The following is a 25,010-nucleotide window of genomic DNA, read 5'->3' on the forward strand; positions in this document are numbered from 1 at the left end:
TCCGGATAACTCGGCCACACCCTGGCAGGGCAAAAAAATCCTTAGTTAATTAATTTTCATTATAGACAGCTTTATGCCTCATAAAGTATTTTTCTGGGGTCTGTCTTATCAGGTAAATTACTGTACACAGTGTATTCATTAATTTTCATTTTCATGTAGTAAAGGCTCTATGCCTTCATAAAGGTCGTACTTTTCCTTTGTTTAAGGGTATTTGGGCAGTTTATTCTCTGTTGTATTCTCAAGTAAGCAATGCATACAAATACAGTACAGTATTTTCTGAGGAAAAATTCATACTTAGTTTTTTTAACCTCATTCCCGATAACCCGGCATTTTCACAAACTCGGCCACCCTTCGGTCCACATTAGGCCGAGTTTTTGAGGCTCTACTGTATTAGTATGGATTAATATGAATTTCTGCTATAAGGGGTATGCAAGTTTGAGCTCTTTCTTGAAGTGGTACGCAGGAAAAACTAATTGGGAACCACTGTATTAACCTAATTTGATCTTGTTTACAATTATCACATTAAAAATCTCAAAATTATTGTGTATTTTAATTCAGTATAATTAATTCGGTAAGATTGTAGCTGTGAATGATATGGCTCAATTCTAGCTCTGAATGAGACGGTTGGGCCAAAGCTGTAGAGCAGTGTTTCTCAACGGGAGCGATATCACCCCCATGTGGGTGTTTTTCCATGTTGACAGGGCGATTAGTAACAATTTATATTTTGGGGGCGAAAAACAATTTTATGAGCGATATAGTAAAACATTATATTAAGATTAATTAGATATTTTATTCGTTATATCGTACAATAATTAAACAAATAACATTATACTAGTCACTAGTCTATTCAATGCAGTACGAATTTGGCGTTAGCCTTGTTCCTCAGCATCAAAATTTTGTAGTGAAGGGGGCGATACTATGTAACGGTTTTATTGAAGGGGGGGCGACGATTTGTTAGAGGTTGAGAAACACTGCTGTAGAGTTTATTGATAGGAACAAAATAGTCAAAGGAACCACATGTTTACTGCAGTTATCTTAAACTTAAATGCAGCAAAAGCCAGTCAAATAAATGTATAGCAGATTCATTATTATTCGGTAAATCAATACATACTGCAAAATAAAAAAAAAATACACTAACAAAGATTCTCTTGTTGCCAGGCATTTGACATAATAGAAATTTGAATTTTTTTCAGTAAATATCATCTTCCCAAAACCTGATGTATTGATGCTAAGCCAAACAATTTCACCATAATTAATTGGGCTGTTATGTAGACTGCAGGCAAAGGAGTTGCCCCAGTCAGCACTGTAAGTAATTGTGAATGGTTATATCTATTTAAATACATCTAGAAATATGGCTTGCTTGGGGTTCAGATGGTATAACTGGCAAGCACACCACACGGTAAGCACAGGTCATGGGTTCAAGCCCCACTCCAGACTAGTTCTTTTTTTTCCAGTTGGTTCTAAATTATTTAATAAATTATTAAATTATTGTAATTATTAATTTAGATAAAATATGGCACCTAACGTCTAACTTTAGTATCAAATTTCTAGTAACAATAATTTCTAATGATTAATCATAGCATTATTAATAGCTCGATTAATTATGGTGATTGTTTGGCTTAGTTTGAATTTTTTCTATTTTAATCCCTGCAAGATGTTAGAAACATTGATTTTTAGAAAAAAAATTTATCAAGGCCATGGACTGGATATGAAGCTTTAATGGGCCGTATCCAGCCACCAGGCCACCAGTTTGAGACCCTTGCTCTATGGCACAATTGCAGATGTGAATGACACTGTTGGGACCTTAATAGAGCTGTAGAGCATGCCCATAGAAGCAAAAAAGTCAAAGTAGAAATTAATGCATTTATTATTTGTTATAGGGACTTGTTGCCATTCCCTAAAACATAACTTACTTGCAATTATGGCATCTACAAGCAAAATGACAACTGGAACTGCTGCCATGGGGTTCCACATTTGGAGGTGAATATCTCACAAAGGGTCATATGTCAGACTTGACTTTATTCTTTATCAGTAAAAGTTATTCGAATGTCTGACCACTATACTGAACTGTTTGTTACATACATGATAGGCTTAGTGGAGTGTGCAGCATGAATTCCTACAGTGCCTGGAAGTAGGCTGATTTTGGGGCTGTATCTCACAAAGGGTCACTTGTAGATGTGTTTTCTTTGACTTTTTTGCTCCTATGGGTATGCTCTACAGCTCTATTAAGGTCTCAACGGTGATATTCACATATGCAATTATGCCATTAATTCTTATTTTTAAAATTACTGCTCTGAATGAGATGTTTGGACTCCCTAGATCAGGGGTCTTCAACCTTTTACACTTTTAGGAACCCTTTGAACTCATGGTTTTCTTGAAGGAAACCCATGTTTAAGTAGCAGGTAAAATAGTTTATCAAAGCTTTTTTCTACTCAAATTTGCAAAATTATTTTTGTATTTTTATTTAATCTTAATACGAACATCTTAATAAGACAATGAATAGTGAAGTAGCGAATCAGGTTTTACTTTATTTATTTTCTAGAATACATTTTATGAATAATTAACAAAAGGAACAATATTTTATATTATATTATAACAAATTAATAAAAAGAATACATTTTATGAATAATTAACAAAAGGAACAATATTTTATATTTTATTATAACAAATTAATAAAAAGAAGATTCTTTTAATAACTTGACTGTGCTTGTTTTTTATCGCAAACCATTTTTACATGGGAATAATTGTTGAAATCTGCAACCTAATGTCATCTTCAGCATTCAATCTGTTTCTGTATTTTGTTTTTGTGGCAGCATACAAAGATAAAGATTTTTTGCCTATATAGGTTGATACAAATGACATTAGATGTTTCACAGCTCTTTTGGCAATTTCAGGATATTCATTCCTAATGTCAATCCAAAAATTCATAATATCAATTTGATTAAATTTTAGTTTTAATTGAGTATCAGTTGATATATTCAATTTGTTCTCTTTCTTTTATTGGGAGTTTGGAGGTGTCACAGTTTTAAAAAGGATTTTGAATTCAAGATAATTTTTCTTTTTGAACAGGAAAACATTCATGAAATGTTTTTTGCAGATCCTATAAATGTTGGACCAAATTATTTTTTACATTTTTATCAAGATTAGCGTTACTGTCTACTAAAATATTGTGCAAATTAGGAAAGCATTCAATATTTCCTTTCAAAATGCAATCTGTCCAAAATTTCAATTTTAAAAGAGTAGCATCAATTTTACTTTGTACCTTGAAAATATTGATATTTGTTCCTTGGAGCAATGTGTTGAACTCATTTAAATAGGTAAAAATATCTGCTAGATATACCATTTTCTGAATCCAAACTGCATCATTTAATTTTTGAGATAATTGAGGCGCGCATTCAGATAAGAAAATTCTTATTTCATCTTTTAATTTGCAAAACCTTGCTAACACTTTTCCACGAGATAACCAACGGACGTCTGTGTGCATTAGTAGTGTTTTATATAAACTTCCCATATTTTCACACAATAAATTGAAAATTCTTGAATTTAATGGCCTTGATTTGATAAAATTTATAATTTTAACACAATCATTAAGTACGTCTTTTAGCTCTTCTGACATTTTCGTCACTGCAAGAGCTTGTCAATGAAGACAACAATGAGTACTTCTCATGTAAGGATTTTTTTGTTTCATGCGTGCAACTATGCTGTTCAATTTACCAAGCATTGCCTTGGCTCCATCGGTACTTGATGACATAAATCCCAAGATATATCTTGCTTTTTGAAATATGAATCTATCAAATGAAAAATTTCTGCCGCTGGTTTTCTGGTTGGCAGACTTTTGCAAATTAGCATATCTTCTTGAGTAGACATTCCATGGATATATCTCACAATAACGAGCAAGATCGCTAATCCAGCTATATCTGTAGTTTCGTCAAGTTGAATAGTAAATCCATGTTCAGAAGCTTGCAAATGTCTTATGAGCTCATTTTCACAAAAATTAAATATATTTTTAACACGCCTTGAAACTGTAGTATCCAAAAGGGGGATACAATCAACTAATTTAGCATGTTCTTCCCCAATCATGGTAGTAACTACATCTTTTACACATGGCTTAATTAATTTTTCTATATAAGCTTCACCCTGTTGAGCAATACGATAACTGACACGATATGATACTTTCAAAGCATTATCATTATTGTTTTTAACAAGGTTCATAAAAGTCTTTTTTCTATTTTTCAACTCATTACATTTTCTTTTAAAATACTCAACATTTTTATTTTGTAAAGTTGGATGATTTGTTTCCAAATGTCTTTTCAATTTTGTGGGATTTAAACTGCTATTGTGCATCACCTGTTCACATTCAATGCATAACCTTTTTGGTTCATTTTTATCACCAATCAAGCCAAATTTTATGTATTCTTCATTATACTTCCACTTTTTACAAATGTGTAACTCTGAATCACCAGACAACTTTTTGGTACTAGCATCTAGTTCATTTTCAACAGTAGTAGCGAAACTAGTTCCTGCATCTGTGGAATGAAGCTTTCCAGTTTTCAACCACACATCCGTTATTGCTACGGTAGTCTAATTAAATTGTAAATAAATAATAAGAGTTATCAATTATGATATAAAAACAAAATAAATACTCACTTGTACGCTTGTATGTGATTGTATTTAACAGACAGAATATGTGACGTCATGCGTCTTGATTGGTATATTTGAAGCACGTGACTTTTACCGAATTTCAAGATTTTATTTTATCCATAAAATATTTATTTATATTTATTTTTTAAAATCAACTGACACTTTATATCCAATTTATATTAATATTGTAATTTTTACTTAAAATATTAAAATATTTTAAGTAAACTGTCTTATTAAAATATTAATCTAATATTTTAATAAGACCCGTTCCTACATGAAAAATTCCTTGTATAGATGATTTCCATTTTACGTGCGTTTTGGCTGAGCAAATAGTGATCACTTGCGGAACCCCTGTCAACGTTCCAGGGAACCCAGGTTGAAGACCCCTGCCCTAGATGATTTACTCCATAGGGATGGGCTACACCTCTGATACAGTCCCAACCACCTCATTCATAGCAGTAATTTTGCTTGTATTTATACGAATTTCTTAATTTTAAAATGTTATAATATTTTTAGTTTAGGAATTATAAAAAGCTATCTATATATGAAATTCCGGATATTCCTGAGTTACAAGATTTACCAGAACGCCAATATTACGATTCCTATCATCAGACCGAAAAGGGAAGGGTTTATGATGTTAAACCTTTCAAATTCTTATGCAAAGCTGGAAGAGCTTATGATTGGTGCCCTTGTGGACATAGTCGAAATCAGGTAAATATTTTGTAGAAATGCAGATCTGAATGAGGTGGTTGGAACCTTATCAGAACTGCAGACCATGCTCATAGATAAAAAAGTTAAAGGAACTGATGGACATATCATTCTTTGTAAGATATAATGAAATCATATATATAGTATGTAGATATACCAAATGCTATGTGAGAATCAGGAGGCATTAAACCCTGCTCTGTTGTCAGTAGATGTGATAATCAGCTTTTGTTCCAGATGGTTTAATTATAGTGGACAAGGGAGATCAGTGAAATCTCTGTCTGATACGTCAGGGTCCTGACACAAGTTAGGGTAGACTAGTCTCATCCTAACTCATAATTGATTTAATTTCTGATTGGCTAAAAATATTTTAAGTATGACTAGAACTTAGGAGGGTTTTACTTCTACCTTACACGAGATTGATGATATATTGATACATGGGAATGACAAGGGAGTTAGATGCTTACTTGTTAGACAAGTTAGATTATAACAAAACTATTTATTTAAACAACTAACTAAATCTATACATAATGATAAATAAAATAAGAATAACAAATGGATTATTATATAAAAATATGAATGGATAGGTTTACAGAATAATCCTAAATACTATATCTCAATAGACCTCAACCTGAGAAAGAAAGTTTACATCAATAATAATAATAATTTTGTTACCTGTTTACAATACAGCCAAATACGATGAAGATGTTGGAGTGTTTACTACATCTGGAGATGGAAAGTAGGGAGTTCTATAAATCCATTATTTGACACTGGGCAAAGGCACCAAAATGAGCAGACTAAAGTATGGCTGAACATGATTGAAGCACAGTGGCTAAAGGGTGACTGGTGCACAACTTAAGCACCATTTGTAGGTGACCCTTCACCTTATATATTCATTGGTCCACTAATGGTATTGTTTGAAAATCACACCATATTTCTGTCCTGAAGGGGAAGTCAGGCATTTCTGGCCAATAGTCAAGTGAGGCATTAAATTGAACTATCAGTTTTGAAGGAACTATATCTCTTCTCTAAGATTCAGAGGAAGTATGGAGATGATAAAGATTGATAAGTTTTCTATCATCTTAGTTTAAAATATTATTTAAAATATTAACTTAACAAAATATTAAAATATTTCTTCCAAACTATATATACTAATACACAAAACTCCCCTCAGCATCAAAGACAGCCAACGTGAATAGCTGCTGCCTTGCTATCTAATGGCGTTGAGTAGCATAGCAGTTTTTACCTTCTCATCATCTTAATATTAAACTTAATATTAATCTATGATACATCTGTAGGTGACAATTAATTGATGTAACCTAATGTCAAACATAAGAACTTTTTATCCACTAATTAATTACTCAAAGTAATTAATTAGTGGATAAAATGGTTCCAAATTAATGCTGTTTGTTATTTGTATTTTACTTTCCAAGACCATTGACACTTTCCAATATTATTGTTTGTCTGGTTTGATCATTTTGACTATAGTAGCCTACATTCTGTAGAAATTTTGGTGTACTCATTCCTGTACAATGTTATTTTTATACAATATTAATAAACTGTAAATATTGTATGTTTATTTAATACAGTAATACAACAAAATAAACATGATACAGTATATGATTCTCTTTCATTCATTTATGTAACACTTTTTTGTATTTTTATTTTGTTTCCCTGGAACTTTGTTTCGTAACAGTTCATTTGCAGTTTTTACCTTGCCAAAGTGCACACATATATTCTGTTGCAAACATCACACATTAGTCGCAAACTTCTTAGTTGGAACACACAAATATCGTAGTAGCCATATCCTAACATTTTGTTTACCCTGTTTAATCTATATATATATATATATAAATGGACATGTATGTCCCTATATTTCACTTTTTAGCCAAAACTACACATCGCACGTGAATGGTGTTTGTATGTGGTGGTAGCCCCAAGTCTCCATTCGTGCATAGGGGTGGTTGTGTCTCGATAGCTATAAGGGTGCGGGAGATATGAGGCTGAAAGTGATTGAAAGTGGCTTTCTATTTCGAATGTTTTGTTCGATTTGTTCGAATTTAATTCAAACAATGTTATAATTTGTTCGAATTTGTTTGAATTAAATTCGAACATAAAATTCGAATATTGGTTCGATTATAGAACGATTGTAAATGTTCCAAAAACATTGAAAATAGTTTGTTTGACTAAACGTAAAAATTCTCTAATTAGTCTGGAAACGGGGGACTTAATTCTTGCATTGTGTGAAAACGGGTAAGATTAGCTATAATGTAATTATCTTAATCTTCACTATCGTTACTTTTTGCCCAGCGAAGCGGGTCCTTGCAGCTAGATTCTAGATTACTTAGAAAAATAGTCTTTTATATATATATATAAAAAACTATATTACATACAAATAAAAACCCAGCGAAGCGGGTCCTTGCAGCTAGTAATAATAATAAATTTTGATGTGAAAGCATCTCACAGGTAGGACCTAAAATTTTCTGCTAAATGAGAGGAGCCTTGCATTTTGGTATTTTCATATCCCTTCATTTCCAGGAGATTTCAGGATCACTCTGAGGTTCTTGGTACTGCAAATGTTCTTTGCATTGTGCATGAGGTATTCTGATAGCAGCCCAACCAGCAACATAACTCTTTGTATTTTGGTCATCCAAGAATAAATCCTTAAACATTTCTGTGGATTCATCTTTTCCTGTTTCTGGTGATGTGTTTAAGTTCACTGTCAGACATGGCTTTATCAGTTTCACCCTGATTTTTGCATGTCATAAAGTTATCAAGGTTCATCTCATAGTTGCCTACATGCAATGGTTACAAGTGGTTCATCATGATTGTTTTCATGACTGTCTGAAATTCACTTGCATCAGGGTTGTACATCTATTTTTTTCACGTGGTCATTTTTTAAACGATTTTGAAATAACACAGTTGGAGAAAAAAACTGACACAATTATAAAAAATAAAATAAAAAAATTATTGTCAATGTAGCAAATGAAACAAAAGAAGAAAAAGTTGATGAAAAGTTGTTAGACAAGTTAGATTATAACAAAACTATTTATTTAAACAACTAACTAAATCTATACATAATGATAAATAAAATAAGAATAACAAATGGATTATTATATAAAAATATGAATGGATAGGTTTACAGAATAATCCTAAATACTATATCTCAATAGACCTCAACCTGAGAAAGAAAGTTTACATCAATAATAATAATAATTTTGTTACCTGTTTACAATACAGCCAAATACGATGAAGATGTTGGAGTGTTTACTACATCTGGAGATGGAAAGTAGGGAGTTCTATAAATCCATTATTTGACACTGGGCAAAGGCACCAAAATGAGCAGACTAAAGTATGGCTGAACATGATTGAAGCACAGTGGCTAAAGGGTGACTGGTGCACAACTTAAGCACCATTTGTAGGTGACCCTTCACCTTATATATTCATTGGTCCACTAATGGTATTGTTTGAAAATCACACCATATTTCTGTCCTGAAGGGGAAGTCAGGCATTTCTGGCCAATAGTCAAGTGAGGCATTAAATTGAACTATCAGTTTTGAAGGAACTATATCTCTTCTCTAAGATTCAGAGGAAGTATGGAGATGATAAAGATTGATAAGTTTTCTATCATCTTAGTTTAAAATATTATTTAAAATATTAACTTAACAAAATATTAAAATATTTCTTCCAAACTATATATACTAATACACAAAACTCCCCTCAGCATCAAAGACAGCCAACGTGAATAGCTGCTGCCTTGCTATCTAATGGCGTTGAGTAGCATAGCAGTTTTTACCTTCTCATCATCTTAATATTAAACTTAATATTAATCTATGATACATCTGTAGGTGACAATTAATTGATGTAACCTAATGTCAAACATAAGAACTTTTTATCCACTAATTAATTACTCAAAGTAATTAATTAGTGGATAAAATGGTTCCAAATTAATGCTGTTTGTTATTTGTATTTTACTTTCCAAGACCATTGACACTTTCCAATATTATTGTTTNACGTTTGATTTTTGAAAGAAAAATTGACACACATCGGTTAAAGGTTCCGTAAGTCAGATTTATTGGATGATATATATTTTTTCCAAAATTGCATCAAACAAACAGATTTAAAGAGAGTACAGTGCTACGACAAATTGCAACCTTTTGCTGATTGGTTTGTGTTTGGGAATAATCGTATTATATACGAATCAATAAAATGCCATGATAATTTGAATCAGTGTAAATTTGTAGCTTTTTTCTAAGCTTCAAGCAGACCATGTTATATTGAGTCAGCATTAAGCAGGGTCTTACTGTAATAAGAAAATATCAATAATGAAGAACATTAAATATTGTAATTATGATAGCATTGAGCTAAATTTGTTAGTTAAAAATAGCTTAAATTCATGCTACAGTATATAATGAATATGCTAACCAAAATAATTAAATATTTTTCACATTTTCCATGAGATAGCAAATTTTAACCATTTTGTAAGTATATATGAAATTAACAATAAAGGACTATATCTTAAAGTTCTTTTTCATTTAATACTGTGTACTATAAATTTATTGTGTCTGGAACAGGTATAAATTTGATAAATGTTGAAATATTATATATATTTTTTTAATTTTTTAAAATAATAATGAGTATGATCATGAACATGATATCATTTACAATGACTTCCAGAATGGTAATGAAATATAACTTCATTTCAGTTTACTTTTAAGAAAGAAAAGATAATTTCATTTTATGAAACTATCCTGGCAAGAAATTATTTCAAGAGATCCTGGCAAGAGATTACCCTAACTTTTTCATATGTATGTAACTATCTACAGAAGTCATATACAAAAATATTTTTAAAATGTTTTTAAAAAAATAAATCTAAATGATTGATTGATGCAAAACAAAGATTTTTTTTGGTACCTTCAAAATTGTTATGGTAGCTATATCACACAATTAGAAAAACTAAATCACAAACTCAATAGTCTTTATAAGCTGCATCCTTACCTTGAAATTTCAACAGGAGAGTGGCAATGAAGCACACTTACTGGGTATTCTTATTATATTATTAGTGCTCTTAAGACCAAAGTTAACAGAAAGCCTTCATATAACCTTCTCTTTATCCCATGGGCCTCACACAATCTGTTTAATTAACTATAAGACTGCTGCCTTCAGAGCCTTAATTAGAAGGGCCCACACCCTTTGTATTGAGCTCTGTGACAGAATGGAAGAATTGAAGTGCATAACGTTCACTTGTAGTGTTTTGGTTTCAAACCTAAGACTATATAGTCACTGATAAGTACCAACCTGCACAGAATACTGAAACACATGATACATCTAGTGGTGACTATGTGAAACAACTTCAGTTCATCATTAATGAGATTAGTAGGGCTTCAGGTAGTAGAATTGTTTACAAAAGGAACCATATCATCTACAGAATCTTCCATAATGACAAAGATCCACCAGACCCCATGAGTGTTTCAGGGTATATATGGTTCCTATCAAGTATGACAGAACTACCATGATTTATACTACACTGTATTGATGCCACTTTAAGATCCCTTTGGGATCTTAAGATGGCATCAGTACAGTATTAGGCTACAAATATACTCAATTCATTATATACTGTAGCATGAATTTAGGATACAAATCATAATCTGTTACAGCCCTTGCAGCATACATTTTATCAGATATACCACATGGTCGCATTGCCAGATAGACCTGTCTCTAATATTAAATTACTTATTTAATTCATAATAATAGTAATATAGTCCGATATAATTCAGCAATCGTTTGGCTTTAATAAGCTATAACTATGGTGTTTGATGTTTATATTTGTACTGTACATCTTGAAAACGTTTGGACGCTTGAAAGCAATTGTATCATTGATTTAAGGTTTTATATATTAATAGGTACTATATTTAACATAAAATCATTTTTACTTTCCCAGCTGTTATAACAAGGAAAGTACAGTAGAGCATCGATTAACCGTCACCTCGGTTAACCGACCACGTTCTAGTCGGCAAATTCAAATTTCCGCTAGTAATGTGGCGCTACAATATTTGGCTATGTCTTGGCTACTTTAATATTTTTACGTGTTTTAGCTGGCAACACTGGATCGACCATGAAAGGGAGCCAGTATTTAAACGAGGCTTAATTTTCTAATTTTTAACGATACAATAGCGACGGTTATTAATTTAAAAAAAAATTGATAGGCTTAACATGGAAGAAAATTCAACGCGAAGTAGGTTAATAGCGATATACTAATTACATGGGATATAATAATATACTACACTAATAATGGATTTTTTCATACTTTTCGGTTATCCGACTTTTCAATTATCCGACCAACCCCAGTCCCCAATTGAGTCGGATAATCGAGGCTCTACCGTATAACCCTACTTTTTTCGGATTTAGTTTTGATTTCATGGGACGTTACATGTTGTTTCTAACCAGTTTTGTCACTTGTTGCATTACAGCTTACTTATACTGTTATGCACTTGCATTAAGGATGACTCAATCTTAGTTACCTTTTATGAAAAATCAAAACTGAAACAGAGCTTTAAAAAGAACCAAAAAATGAAAATCTGTTTTTATTTCAAAACTCTTTTTGATGCTATTTAATGGATGCTTGCATGTCAGCTTAAATTAAAACAAAATACTCACTCATTTCCAACACACAAAACTTGCACATTAATAAGCTGCATTTAAAAACTTTTCTGTCTTAATTAAATAGTTAAATAAAGTTTTATCATCATTTTATAAACATTATTATCTTTTTTACCATAAGTTTATTATAAAAAACATTAATGTTAATATATTCTTTAAACCATCATAAAAATAAGGTTGCATTTTCAAAGGAAAATAATAATAATAAATAGTGAAAAAGTTGTTCAAAAACTCTAAAAATGTTTATCTTTTTGAAAAAAGTTGGTGCATTTCATAAATAATTTTTCAGAAAAAAATTGTAAATCATTGTTGTTATAAACAAATCCTACATTCTTGGACATTAAAAAGTCCATTTATTAGCACCCTATACTAAAAATGGCAAATTGTGATGTCAGTAATAACTTCAATTTCATTTCTATTAATAAATGCAGTACATGAAGTTTATAACTGTATATGCTATACCAGGAGTCGGCAACCTTTTGAGTCGGAAGAGCCAAAATTACAATTTACAAAATTTCAAAGTTTTTAAAGAGCCACAAAATTTTTTCTTGCCAACAATAAATAGCAATCGCATAAATAAAGTTTTTTGATTAAAAAAAAACTAATCTATTTATTCATAAGAAAAAATATCTATTTATTCATATATAAGTAGTGTTTTTCACAACAAATTAAATAATAGATACATCTGACGACGGCGTCATTCGAGAGCTTCCAACGGATTGACGATAGTGACAACGCGTGTCATGGGGGAGGGGTGCGGTGAAAAGCGAGTACAAGTGGCCGAGAGATAGAATCAGTACCTAATCCTCGTTAATCTATTCAGAACGATTTTTATTTTTTGATAAAATAAATAATATTTGCGTATGGAACTAAAGAGCCGCAGCTTCACATCCAAAGAGCCGCAGGTTGCCGACCCCTGCTCTAAACGCATAGTGAGTTGCTGACCTTTTTTTTTCTTTTTATCAGAATTTTTCGTCGACTATTCCTACTTGAGTAGCTAATATTGAAAGATTAAACGCGGGCTACATAAATTCATTAGACGGGCCAAATCCGTATGTTGGCCACCTCTGTTATAAAGGATCAGAGGATACCAAAAATCGTAAAAAAATATCGTTACATAATTTATGGAAGCTGCCTAGTCTATTTGTTTTTTACTCTTTCCGGTCTGTAGGCACTAAGAGGGCATTTTAGAAATTATGCCCATCATAGGTTCGGCCTAGTCTACAGTAGAAGTGGCCGGATTGTGGAGGACGGGTCTTGCATGTTCAGGACAGACCGTCCATTAAAACTACTGTACTGTGTTTTCAACTAGGAACTCGGTTCTCAAGTTGGTAGGGTAGAAGCATAACGAGTTATCAAATCGTTCTACAAGTCACTGTTCTGACTGTTCGCCAGTCACTACTTATACAGTAACGTATAACACGTGCTATACTTTGTACAGGCTATTATTTTTATTTTTAAATATGTTATTGTTTTTCTCGAAATTACAGTTAAAAAATAACAGGTTGTTAAATAATACCCATCCATCACTATATTATAAAATATTTACAAATGTGGTCAAATAAAATAATTTTATGAACAAGTAAGACCAAACTTATCATTTCTACTTCAAATTTATAAGTAAATTTGAAATAGAAGTAACCTTATTTAAAGGAAACAATTGACAATTTTCATCAGAAACTCGTATAAATTAACGAAAAACGGTTCAAAAGAAATTTTATACTAATTTTGTTAAATATATAACTTATTAATTGATACAAATGTGGCAAAAGCACTAGCTTGAAGATTTAAAGAACTTGAATTCGGTCCTCAGTTCAGAATTTTTGTTTGCTTGGTTGATCCAGACATTTAAGACAATGAGAGATGGGGCCTGATATGTATTTGCAGTACAATTACGCTCATTAATGAAACTGACAAACTCATCGTGAATGTGCGAAAAGGTCCTATTAGATCCTATAGGGAGAAACAAATTATACATATGTATTGTATTACCATTAATAATGTGAACAATGTAAACATTAATAACAATTACCATCTGTTTGCTATTAACAAGGAATTGTCATTTATAATGGGTTTGTTTATGTTTTAGGGAAAAAATGCTAATTAGTAACATATATATCTAATTAGCTGCATTTTAAATTACGGATTTTCATAGAATAATAAATTAATTCAACATTATTATCGTTTTTATTGCTTGAATCACTTACCGAATAGAAAATTCAACATCGTAAGTGTCCTTTAATACAAATAAAGAAATTTTCCAACTAATTTATTTTGTTTTTGTTAAAATAAATGGAGCAGATTTAACACAGACTTACAGTTAGTTGTAATAAATAAATTTCAATATTTACTTTTTCAGAAAAAAATTTTCAAAATTATCCGTTAACTAATTATTAGAAATCATATAATTACGAAAAATAAAAAGATTTAAGAAACATTCTATTTATATTTATAATTCGTATCTGTAATATATAAATAAATATAGGTTAATATAACTGAAAAATAATGCAAAACATTTTCAAAATAGGAATAAATACAAGAATAAGAGCCTGAAAATTAGAAATAAATCAAAATTTTGAATAAAGAGTTAAATCTTGGCTGAATATTTAATATGAGATCTTCAACTTTTTCATAGTTGATTGAGTATTGATATAGTTCATAGTTATTTTGCTTTTACAATCGTCAATCATGAAAACATAAAAGGATATAATGAATACTGTATAAGAATCATAATCAACAGGTTTTATAATAATGAGAATTTAAATACAGTAACACCCAGCTTAACACGGGAGATACGTCCCTAGACTAAACGAAACAACGCTAAACGAGGTCATTTTAACACAGAGTAAATAGTGAAAGGGGAACACGCAACCAAAAATAAACAAATTTTTATTTTGATGATATGAAACCGTGCTTTGCAATTCGTTTATGCTTCTAACACAATAAAGTGCTATAAATTAAGACACTTGGCGGGTTGTCTCAACTAAATAAAGATGAGACAACCCGCCAAGTGTCTTAATTTATAGCACTTTATTGTGTTAGAAGCATAAACGAATTGCAAAGCACGGTTTCATATCATCAAAATAAGAAGTTATAATATTGAAACGGCGGAAATCATCAAAAATTTAAAGAAGTCAACTAAATAAAGATGAGACAACCCGCCAAGTGTCTTAATTTATAGCACTTTATTGTGTTAGAAGCATAAACGAATTGCAAAGCACGGTTTCATATCATCAAAATAAGAAGTTATAATATTGAAACGGCGGAAATCATCAAAAATTTAAAGAAGTCAACTAAATAAAGATGAGACAACCCGCCAAGTGTCTTAATTTATAGCACTTTATTGTGTTAGAAGCATAAACGAATTGCAAAGCACGGTTTCATATCATCAAAATAAGAAGTTATAATATTGAAACGGCGGAAATCATCAAAAATTTAAAGAAGTCAACTAAATAAAGATGAGACAACCCGCCAAGTGTCTTAATTTATAGCACTTTATTGTGTTAGAAGCATAAACGAATTGCAAAGCACGGTTTCATATCATCAAAATAAGAAGTTATAATATTGAAACGGCGGAAATCATCAAAAATTTAAAGAAGTCAACTAAATAAAGATGAGACAACCCGCCAAGTGTCTTAATTTATAGCACTTTATTGTGTTAGAAGCATAAACGAATTGCAAAGCACGGTTTCATATCATCAAAATAAGAAGTTATAATATTGAAACGGCGGAAATCATCAAAAATTTAAAGAAGTCAACTAAATAAAGATGAGACAACCCGCCAAGTGTCTTAATTTATAGCACTTTATTGTGTTAGAAGCATAAACGAATTGCAAAGCACGGTTTCATATCATCAAAATAAGAAGTTATAATATTGAAACGGCGGAAATCATCAAAAATTTAAAGAAGTCAACTAAATAAAGATGAGACAACCCGCCAAGTGTCTTAATTTATAGCACTTTATTGTGTTAGAAGCATAAACGAATTGCAAAGCACGGTTTCATATCATCAAAATAAGAAGTTATAATATTGAAACGGCGGAAATCATCAAAAATTTAAAGAAGTCAACTAAATAAAGATGAGACAACCCGCCAAGTGTCTTAATTTATAGCACTTTATTGTGTTAGAAGCATAAACGAATTGCAAAGCACGGTTTCATATCATCAAAATAAGAAGTTATAATATTGAAACGGCGGAAATCATCAAAAATTTAAAGAAGTCAACTAAATAAAGATGAGACAACCCGCCAAGTGTCTTAATTTATAGCACTTTATTGTGTTAGAAGCATAAACGAATTGCAAAGCACGGTTTCATATCATCAAAATAAGAAGTTATAATATTGAAACGGCGGAAATCATCAAAAATTTAAAGAAGTCAACTAAATAAAGATGAGACAACCCGCCAAGTGTCTTAATTTATAGCACTTTATTGTGTTAGAAGCATAAACGAATTGCAAAGCACGGTTTCATATCATCAAAATAAGAAGTTATAATATTGAAACGGCGGAAATCATCAAAAATTTAAAGAAGTCAACTAAATAAAGATGAGACAACCCGCCAAGTGTCTTAATTTATAGCACTTTATTGTGTTAGAAGCATAAACGAATTGCAAAGCACGGTTTCATATCATCAAAATAAGAAGTTATAATATTGAAACGGCGGAAATCATCAAAAATTTAAAGAAGTCAACTAAATAAAGATGAGACAACCCGCCAAGTGTCTTAATTTATAGCACTTTATTGTGTTAGAAGCATAAACGAATTGCAAAGCACGGTTTCATATCATCAAAATAAGAAGTTATAATATTGAAACGGCGGAAATCATCAAAAATTTAAAGAAGTCAACTAAATAAAGATGAGACAACCCGCCAAGTGTCTTAATTTATAGCACTTTATTGTGTTAGAAGCATAAACGAATTGCAAAGCACGGTTTCATATCATCAAAATAAGAAGTTATAATATTGAAACGGCGGAAATCATCAAAAATTTAAAGAAGTCAACTAAATAAAGATGAGACAACCCGCCAAGTGTCTTAATTTATAGCACTTTATTGTGTTAGAAGCATAAACGAATTGCAAAGCACGGTTTCATATCATCAAAATAAGAAGTTATAATATTGAAACGGCGGAAATCATCAAAAATTTAAAGAAGTCAACTAAATAAAGATGAGACAACCCGCCAAGTGTCTTAATTTATAGCACTTTATTGTGTTAGAAGCATAAACGAATTGCAAAGCACGGTTTCATATCATCAAAATAAGAAGTTATAATATTGAAACGGCGGAAATCATCAAAAATTTAAAGAAGTCAACTAAATAAAGATGAGACAACCCGCCAAGTGTCTTAATTTATAGCACTTTATTGTGTTAGAAGCATAAACGAATTGCAAAGCACGGTTTCATATCATCAAAATAAGAAGTTATAATATTGAAACGGCGGAAATCNAGGACAGCGACACTTGCCCATGCAACGGCACAGCGGTTCAAGACATTAACCATTTCTTGTGGGACTGTAAACTTTTTGAACATCAAAGAACTGCACTAATAGGTAAAATCCTCAAGAACAACTACAGTTGGCCTTGCCACCATAAAACACTTATCCAGAAGCGAGAATCTTACATCGCAGTCAACAAGTTTTTAAAAGACACTGCCGCCCTGGATCCGTTCCGTGTAAGGATACCTGAAGACCCTCATGCCACCAAACAAAATTAATACAGGGACAAACTTTCCCTTCATTGTACCCCAGTCTTACTCTCAAAAATTCTCTACTATGCAAACTCTCCAGTGTTCTCCCGGCTTCATCATTAAGTTATCTCTGCAATGTAATCTTCTATGTAATTGATCAATGTATACAGCTTTTTCACTCTGCCACTGTATTCACTGCTACTGCTGTACTCGGCCATTCTTCTCTGTTAAATTCGCAAAGCACTGCCATTGTAAATAATATTATGTACATAAGTTTGCTATCGTGTTTTATTTTGTAGCCCGAGCTGGGCATTCTGTTTAAAGGTTATGCTTATATTTTGCTCTGTAATATTTCTGTTTACGTCTATTAATAAATTCATATGCGCGTCAGGGACCCTTCCTCTTCTATCTTCCTTCCCACTTTTCCATCCCCTTTGGCCCCTGCCACCAATACTTTCTCTTACGTCTACTTTCTTCTCACTTCTTTTTACCCACTTTACGGAAATACCTCTGAGTAACGCCGTCTATTCTTTACTATAATACTATAATAATACTATGTTTTCCATAAATACATAATAGAGAGGTTGCGGCCTAAGTTCAAACGTTAAACTTGTACGGCAAGCAGAAGTACACGTTTGACGTTTGAATCCAAGTGAAACACGTTGCGCCACACGTTCACGTCGCGCACTGACTCATGGTATATAGCGGCCGGATAGCCGAGCGGTCAAGTGGCAGCTCTGGAGGACCCGGGCTCGAATCCGAACCGGTCGAAAAATCCCCAGGAATTTTTCGGGGGTGGTCCGTTCGGATAAGTCGGGCTCCGTCCCTCACCACCCGGCAGCACCATTGTCGTCCTGGCCGAACCCATAGTGGGCTTGCAAAAAGAGGCCCTCTTAGTGCCCGCAGGGCGGAAAGAGTTAAAAAAAAGACTCATGGTATATTGTTGAAAACTGGAGGAAACGTTTAACAATGACGAATGTTACCAGCGAAGGTAAATAAACAAATTAAGCTATTTTAAAGTATTTATAGGATGTTTAATAACACTAAATAATTATTTTTAATTAGCGTCGTGTCTCCTACCGCACGATAGGACTACCTCATACTTTTGTAGAGGGAAGTAGTGGCTTATATAAATTCGAAAGCAGCTTGGGAACTTATTGTTAAAATTTACAAACGTATTACGCTGTTGATGGTAGATGCTGTGAAAGAACAAACGTACTCCTGTACAATTATGATAAGCTATTATGAACAGAAATATATGTAAATTCTATAGGCACTCACTTTACATCACTTGCAAAAGAATTGAATAATTAAATAATTTCTGCATTAAAAGCATCTGTTTCTTTACAATATATTCATAAATGCTTAAATAATCATTATTTTATAATAAAATACGTCATAATTTTAAGCCCAAACACGAAAAAATGAAGAATTTTAAGCCGAACTTCTATCCACTACGCTAGACCTAGCAAACGCCAATGTCAACCTTCTAGACTTGCCAGATTGCGGCACTCGACATCCGACGTTCACGTCTTCGCGATGAAAAGATCGGCTGCAACCTCTCTAATACTTTTTGTAACCCGTCAATTCTTTTTTCAGAGGCCCACCAATGGTCTAATGCAGTGTTTCTCAAACTTTTTTGTCTGGTGGCACACTGAAATTATTAAACAAAATTCCCGGCACCCCTATTATTATTTTTTTTCTTTTTCTTTCTTGTTTTTTTGCTTTTTTACGGTTAGTAAAGATATGAAGGATGAGAAGTCTTTGAAAAAAATAAAAGTTTTTTAAAGTAAGTAAGTTTATTTCCAAACAACACAAAAACATTCAAAACAAAAGTTATTATTACAAAAGTATCTGGTGATAAAATGTGAACTTAATGTGAAGTATGCGCCTGGTAGTGTTTGTATATTTCCTTGATATTAGGTGGTGTTTTTGAGAGACATATCCTCATCTAATTTTCAAGTCTTTCTCTCTTCTTTTTTTTAATATTTACAAGTGTAGAGAATCCCACTTCACAGAGATACGATGTGGAAAACTGCAATAAAATATTAAGTGCTTTCAATCGTATATTGGGATATTCCTTCATAATTGTTATCCAAAATGAATTCAGACTCATTTCTGAATGCTTCAATCTTAACGTACGATCGTTACGTATATCAAGTAATTCTTCGGCTTCTGCAAGACTGAACTTATTTCTGATGTTGTCTCTATAAAAGGATTTCGAATCCAGTCGTATAAATCAACTTATATGTCAGGTAAATAATGGTTAATGTTTTCTTCTAACGACATTAAATGACTGTAAATAAGTTTTTGCAAATTTGCATTGTTACATTTTCCTTTGGCAACTTGAATAAACATTTCTACATTATTTGCGTTTACTTTTATCTTCCACATTTTAATTTTATCTTTAAAAGCTTTGAAAGCTAATGAAAATATTTTAATATCTGTAGATAAAATTAATATTTACAGATATTAAAATATTTTCATTTCTACCTTGCATGCTTGAGTCTAACTTGTTCAGGTGATCAAATATGTCTGTTAAATAAGTTAGTTTGGAACACCAAGAATCATTTTGTAATAATACACAAAATTCTGGTTTGTTTTCATGTTGAAAAAATATTAATATTTCTTCTTTAACCTCAAAAACACGATTTAATACGCGACCTTCCGAAAGCCATCTCATTTCGGTATGAAGAAGCGGGTTATTATGATGAGATTGAATCTCTTCACATAGTTTTGCAAATATAAGCAATTTTAATGGTCTAGCTTTGATATAATTAACCATTTTAATAATTCCTTCTAACACTCTTTTGAGTTCAGAGCCTATTGTCTTTGCTACCAATGATTCACGATGAATGAAGCAGTGAGTTGTTACAATGTTTTCGTTTCGCTTTTTAGCGTATGAAACAAATCCNAACATGGAAGAAAATTCAACGCGAAGTAGGTTAATAGCGATATACTAATTACATGGGATATAATAATATACTACACTAATAATGGATTTTTTCATACTTTTCGGTTATCCGACCAACCCCAGTCCTCAATTGAGTCGGATAATCGATGCTCTACTGTATAGCGATTCGGCGAAAAATGAACCCCCCCCAGATTTTTTCATTTTTGGACTCAGAACACCTTGAAACGTCAAGAAATGCAAAAAAGTTCGGGGGAATTTATGTGTTGCATCATTTCATTCACCCACTTTGAAGCTTACTAGCTACTGTTCTTTTTGTCGAAAATTTCTGAAATTTTGCAGGAGGTTTGTGTGTTAGAGGATTGATACTATTAAATTTTGGTGGTTAAAGATCAAGGTAGGTGAGGAGATAGAAGGGGTCACTTGTTATATCTCGAGTAGGATCGGACTTAATGAAGATTTCACTCATTATTAGCATATGCAGTTTTTTCTAAAACTCGTCTCTACCCCTCAAAAGTAAGCTTATTGCCATTTTATAATAATAATATAAAAAGTTTTTAAATAAGATCTCATAACAGATAGCGCCAAACACAATTAAAGTTTGGCCCGAAAAGCTACCCAACTCGTTTCTGGACTTTTTTGTCATTAGATCAATGCAGTATCGCATTAAATATCTGGCAAGCTTGGGGCGAAAGTGTTCTGGTTTTCTGAACTTGGGCTAAATATATACTTAAATACTGAGAAGTACTCGTAAAAACCAAAATTTTATTTGACAGATACAAATTAATACACTTCTGAAGCAGGGTCTGTATGATTATTATTATTTTTTGTAAAATATAGATTACTATGTAGCCTATAATGCAATATTTAGGATGAAATTTAAACAGAAGAGCAAAATAGAACTCCATGCGACTCTTACTCCATGGAAACAAACGGCTGCGCTGCTAAATACAGCTGTGCTACAGTTGGCCAAATTCGGGCTGGATGATTCATATATAGTTAATCGGGGCCTTCTACCACTCAGCTTTCTATACTTGGTCTTGACTTTAATGTATCTAACTCCGTTCTCGAGATTAAGGAAGGATAGACAGACGGGTGACAGTGAGAATTTATAATCTATAATTTTTTCAACTTGCAGCACAAAAAAATAGCCGTTTTTCTGGTAATTCCGGATTTCTAGAAGCCAGATAAATTGGTTCGTTACTATATAATAATACACTAAAAAGTTGCGCTAATAACGCTTGTTTCTTGACGGAATTTTAGTAAGGGATGGACTTTATCAGCTGCGGCTCCCCTGTGTCGTTTTGGTATCAAGAAATTGTGGTCAGCCTATTTTAAGAACTACATTAAATATATATACTGTATTTGCTTTGAGACAAAGGAAAGAAGAAAAAAATCAAATTTAAACTTAAAAGATTTAGGTTTTCATTACATTATTTTTAAATGATTTCATTAAAATATCTTAACATGATTTATTAATAAATAATGTTTGTTATTTGCAGCCATTTTGTGATGAAACCTGCAAAAATGAGAGACTAAAAATAACGATGAAACCAATAAGATTCATTTGTCGATCAACAAGAGAATATTGGTTTTGTAATTGTAAACAAACTGAACATCGTCCATTTTGTGATGGATCTCATAAAAATCCAGAAGTTCAGAATTCAACTCCTACAGTAAAACCTCCTCGTATGTAATGATATAAAGTTATAAAATATTCTGAAAATTGATTTATTAACATAATTATACAATTTTATGAAATATGCGAAAAAAGTTGTTAAATAAATCTAGATTCAATACCTATTGATAAGTAGTTTTGAAGTTAATTTATAGGCTAATTTATGTTGATATTGCTATAAATTCCCGATAACTCTAAGAGCGGGATTGTTGAATTTACGAAAGTCCGACCTTGCGGGACGACATGGAAAACGAAGGTTGATACCCAGTACAGTAATTTATTACGATTTACTTTAAACGAAAAAAGTTTTACTAAGCTTTAGTAGAGTATACTGCTGAATGAGTTTTAAAAAATTCATGACCAATGTACTGTACAGTACAGTATCGGTAATTGAGCGGAGTTCTGTATAAGTCAAAGTGTTTTGTCTGATCGAAGTTTAAAGCAACTGTTCGACCACTGAACGTGATTTTTTTGCAAATATCTACAATTCGGCAAGACTGGGTGTGACGAAAACCGGAATTATGAAATTCGATTTATGGGCTGTGGTCGAAATTCGCTTTGTAAAATCTATGGGCCGATAGCCCATAGATATACTTGTAAGTTTGTCGCACGTATATGTCAATCGAGTTTCTGATTACTGTCAATTTACATCGATCTCTAAGATTTTTTTATTTTGATCTTTGCGGCGAGAGTTTAAAATGCACGGCCTGAGGCTTCACAAGTACTGTACGTGTTTTTACCGGTTATGATTTTGTATATCCTCCCCGAACCTGTATGTTTTAAACTGTTTTAGAACGTTATAAGCATGTTACCTGCCATATTTGTTTTCGTGTGAAGCTGAAACAAAAACCTACGCCGCGGAAAAAAGTCCAGGATATGTCGGGAGATGGGCAGAAATTGAATTGGTTCATCTCGCCCCATTATCGGTTAGGAAAAACTTTTCCAGATGATTGCAGAAACAGAGTTTACGTTAAACAACAGAACGGCCTATAGACGTTGGCTGGCTGAATCGTGGTTTAAAATGCATTGCAAAGATGACGATTGTCTATTTCTGAACGCCCTCTAAACGAACTTCGGCGAAACATTGGCTCTTGTTTTCTTCGTCATTGCTCCCGTTTTAGGAGTCGTTCGGCCAATCTGGTTATTTGTTTTTGACGTCAGAAAAGGTTGCCAGCTATATTCCGGAAATAAAATCTTAAGGCCGTCAACAACTATTGTTCGACAATTAATGACAATCCTTTTCCATTTCGATATTTAATTTCGTCGCCAATACTGTCTCCCTTCGTAACTGTCGAGATGAATAATTTTAAGTATTTTATTATTATTTTTATACTGTTTTTACTTCTATAAAAGGATTTCGGTAATTAATAAAAAAAAATTGTCTCGTTTGTTTAACAGTACGTTCTGACTAAGGGATTAACTACAATGACCCCGAAATGCATTAACGTTTTATAACCGTCACGATACTCGAATTGAAAATAAATGCATCTGATTTAAATTAATTGTAGTTTTAGGTCTTCCCCATTTGAATATCGGAATTGGAACATTTAAAGTACAGTGGTGCCTCGTAAACGTACTGTACTTAATCCGTTCCAGGTGCACGTCCGTTAAGTGAAAAGTCCGTTATACGAAACGCATTTTACCATAGAAATACATGTTAAAACATATAATTCGTTCCGTAACACAAAATAACTGTACTGTATCATAAAAAAATAAAAATGGAGCAGTCACCAATTATGCCGGGTAGTCATATGTTGTAAGGAGGAGGTGGAGGATCACTTTTCACACATTCATACAGATACAGACTTTTTACACATTGCAGCAGGTCTCTTTTTATTGTTTTTTAATCGAAGTCAGATTCAGGAGAGGCTACCGGAGCTTGTAGGGTCAACTCCTCTTGATCCATCCTTTGTTTTTTGCCTGCTGGCTTCTTGCAAAACATGTCCAAGATGGTCTGTTTCTCTGTCTTCTTCGACACCTGTTGGAAATGACGGGCAAGGGTGTCATTGTAGAGATCATTGATCCTGTTGGCCTCAGCTCTGTTTGGATAATGAGTGTTGGTAAACTGAACCTCTCCCCATTTGACAAAACTTTTTGTCAACTTTCACTCCTGATGATTTCTTGCTTTGCTTCAATTGAAATCACCTTTCTGTTTTTTTAGAAGCCATGATTTGCACAACACTTGAATAAATGTAAATACCCTGCACTGAGGTAATGTACGTAATAAACAAGGGAGCAAGCCGAATCCCAACGGGAGCTCTGTACTTCAGATATACTAATAATATACAGTAGACTCCCCTATAACGCGGTAGATACGTTCCTCGTTATACGAATTTCGCGTTGTAGGAACCCTTAAATACATGAGCCAATCTCAGCCCGACACTTGTGAAGTTTACGGACTACGGCTGTTTGAAAGATTTTCTTCCATAAAATTAATCGATTCTAGACTAATTCGACTTAACATTTCCAAAATACGTATAATTTTTTGGGAATAATCCGTATAAACTATGCTATAAACAAAAAATTGTAGGATTACTTACAGAGTGTGAACCGTTCGACGTCGCCATTGCTTAAGCTTGTGTTCGTCGCGGAGCAGTGCACCAAACGGCGGCCGCGATTTCTGATGTTATTTTTCTGCGAAAAATTCGTTGAACTTTGGAGACATCATTAATAGAAATAATTTTTATGGCCGTTGAATAAGAAATGTTTCTTTCACAAGAAATGTATAAAATTA

The 25,010-nt window shown here is 32.5% G+C and overlaps 1 protein-coding gene across 1 annotated transcript in view; it reads left to right on the plus strand.

Moving 5' to 3' along the window:
- LOC111641755 (CDGSH iron-sulfur domain-containing protein 3, mitochondrial-like) overlaps nucleotides 1–24,341 on the plus strand; it is a 26,190-nt gene extending 1,849 nt beyond the window's left edge. The window contains exons 2-3 of the mRNA XM_023387969.1: nucleotides 5,158–5,352; nucleotides 22,101–24,341. Of these exons, the coding sequence (XP_023243737.1) occupies nucleotides 5,158–5,352; nucleotides 22,101–22,295 (390 nt within the window). The 3' untranslated portion in view covers nucleotides 22,296–24,341. The remainder of the gene's footprint in view (nucleotides 1–5,157; nucleotides 5,353–22,100) is intronic.
- The last annotated feature ends 669 nt before the right edge of the window (nucleotides 24,342–25,010 follow it).

Source organism: Centruroides sculpturatus, unplaced genomic scaffold (assembly GCF_000671375.1).
Source record: "Centruroides sculpturatus isolate CEXI.00-Female unplaced genomic scaffold, Cexi_2.0 scaffold660, whole genome shotgun sequence".
Classification (NCBI taxonomy): Eukaryota; Metazoa; Arthropoda; class Arachnida; order Scorpiones; family Buthidae; genus Centruroides; species Centruroides sculpturatus.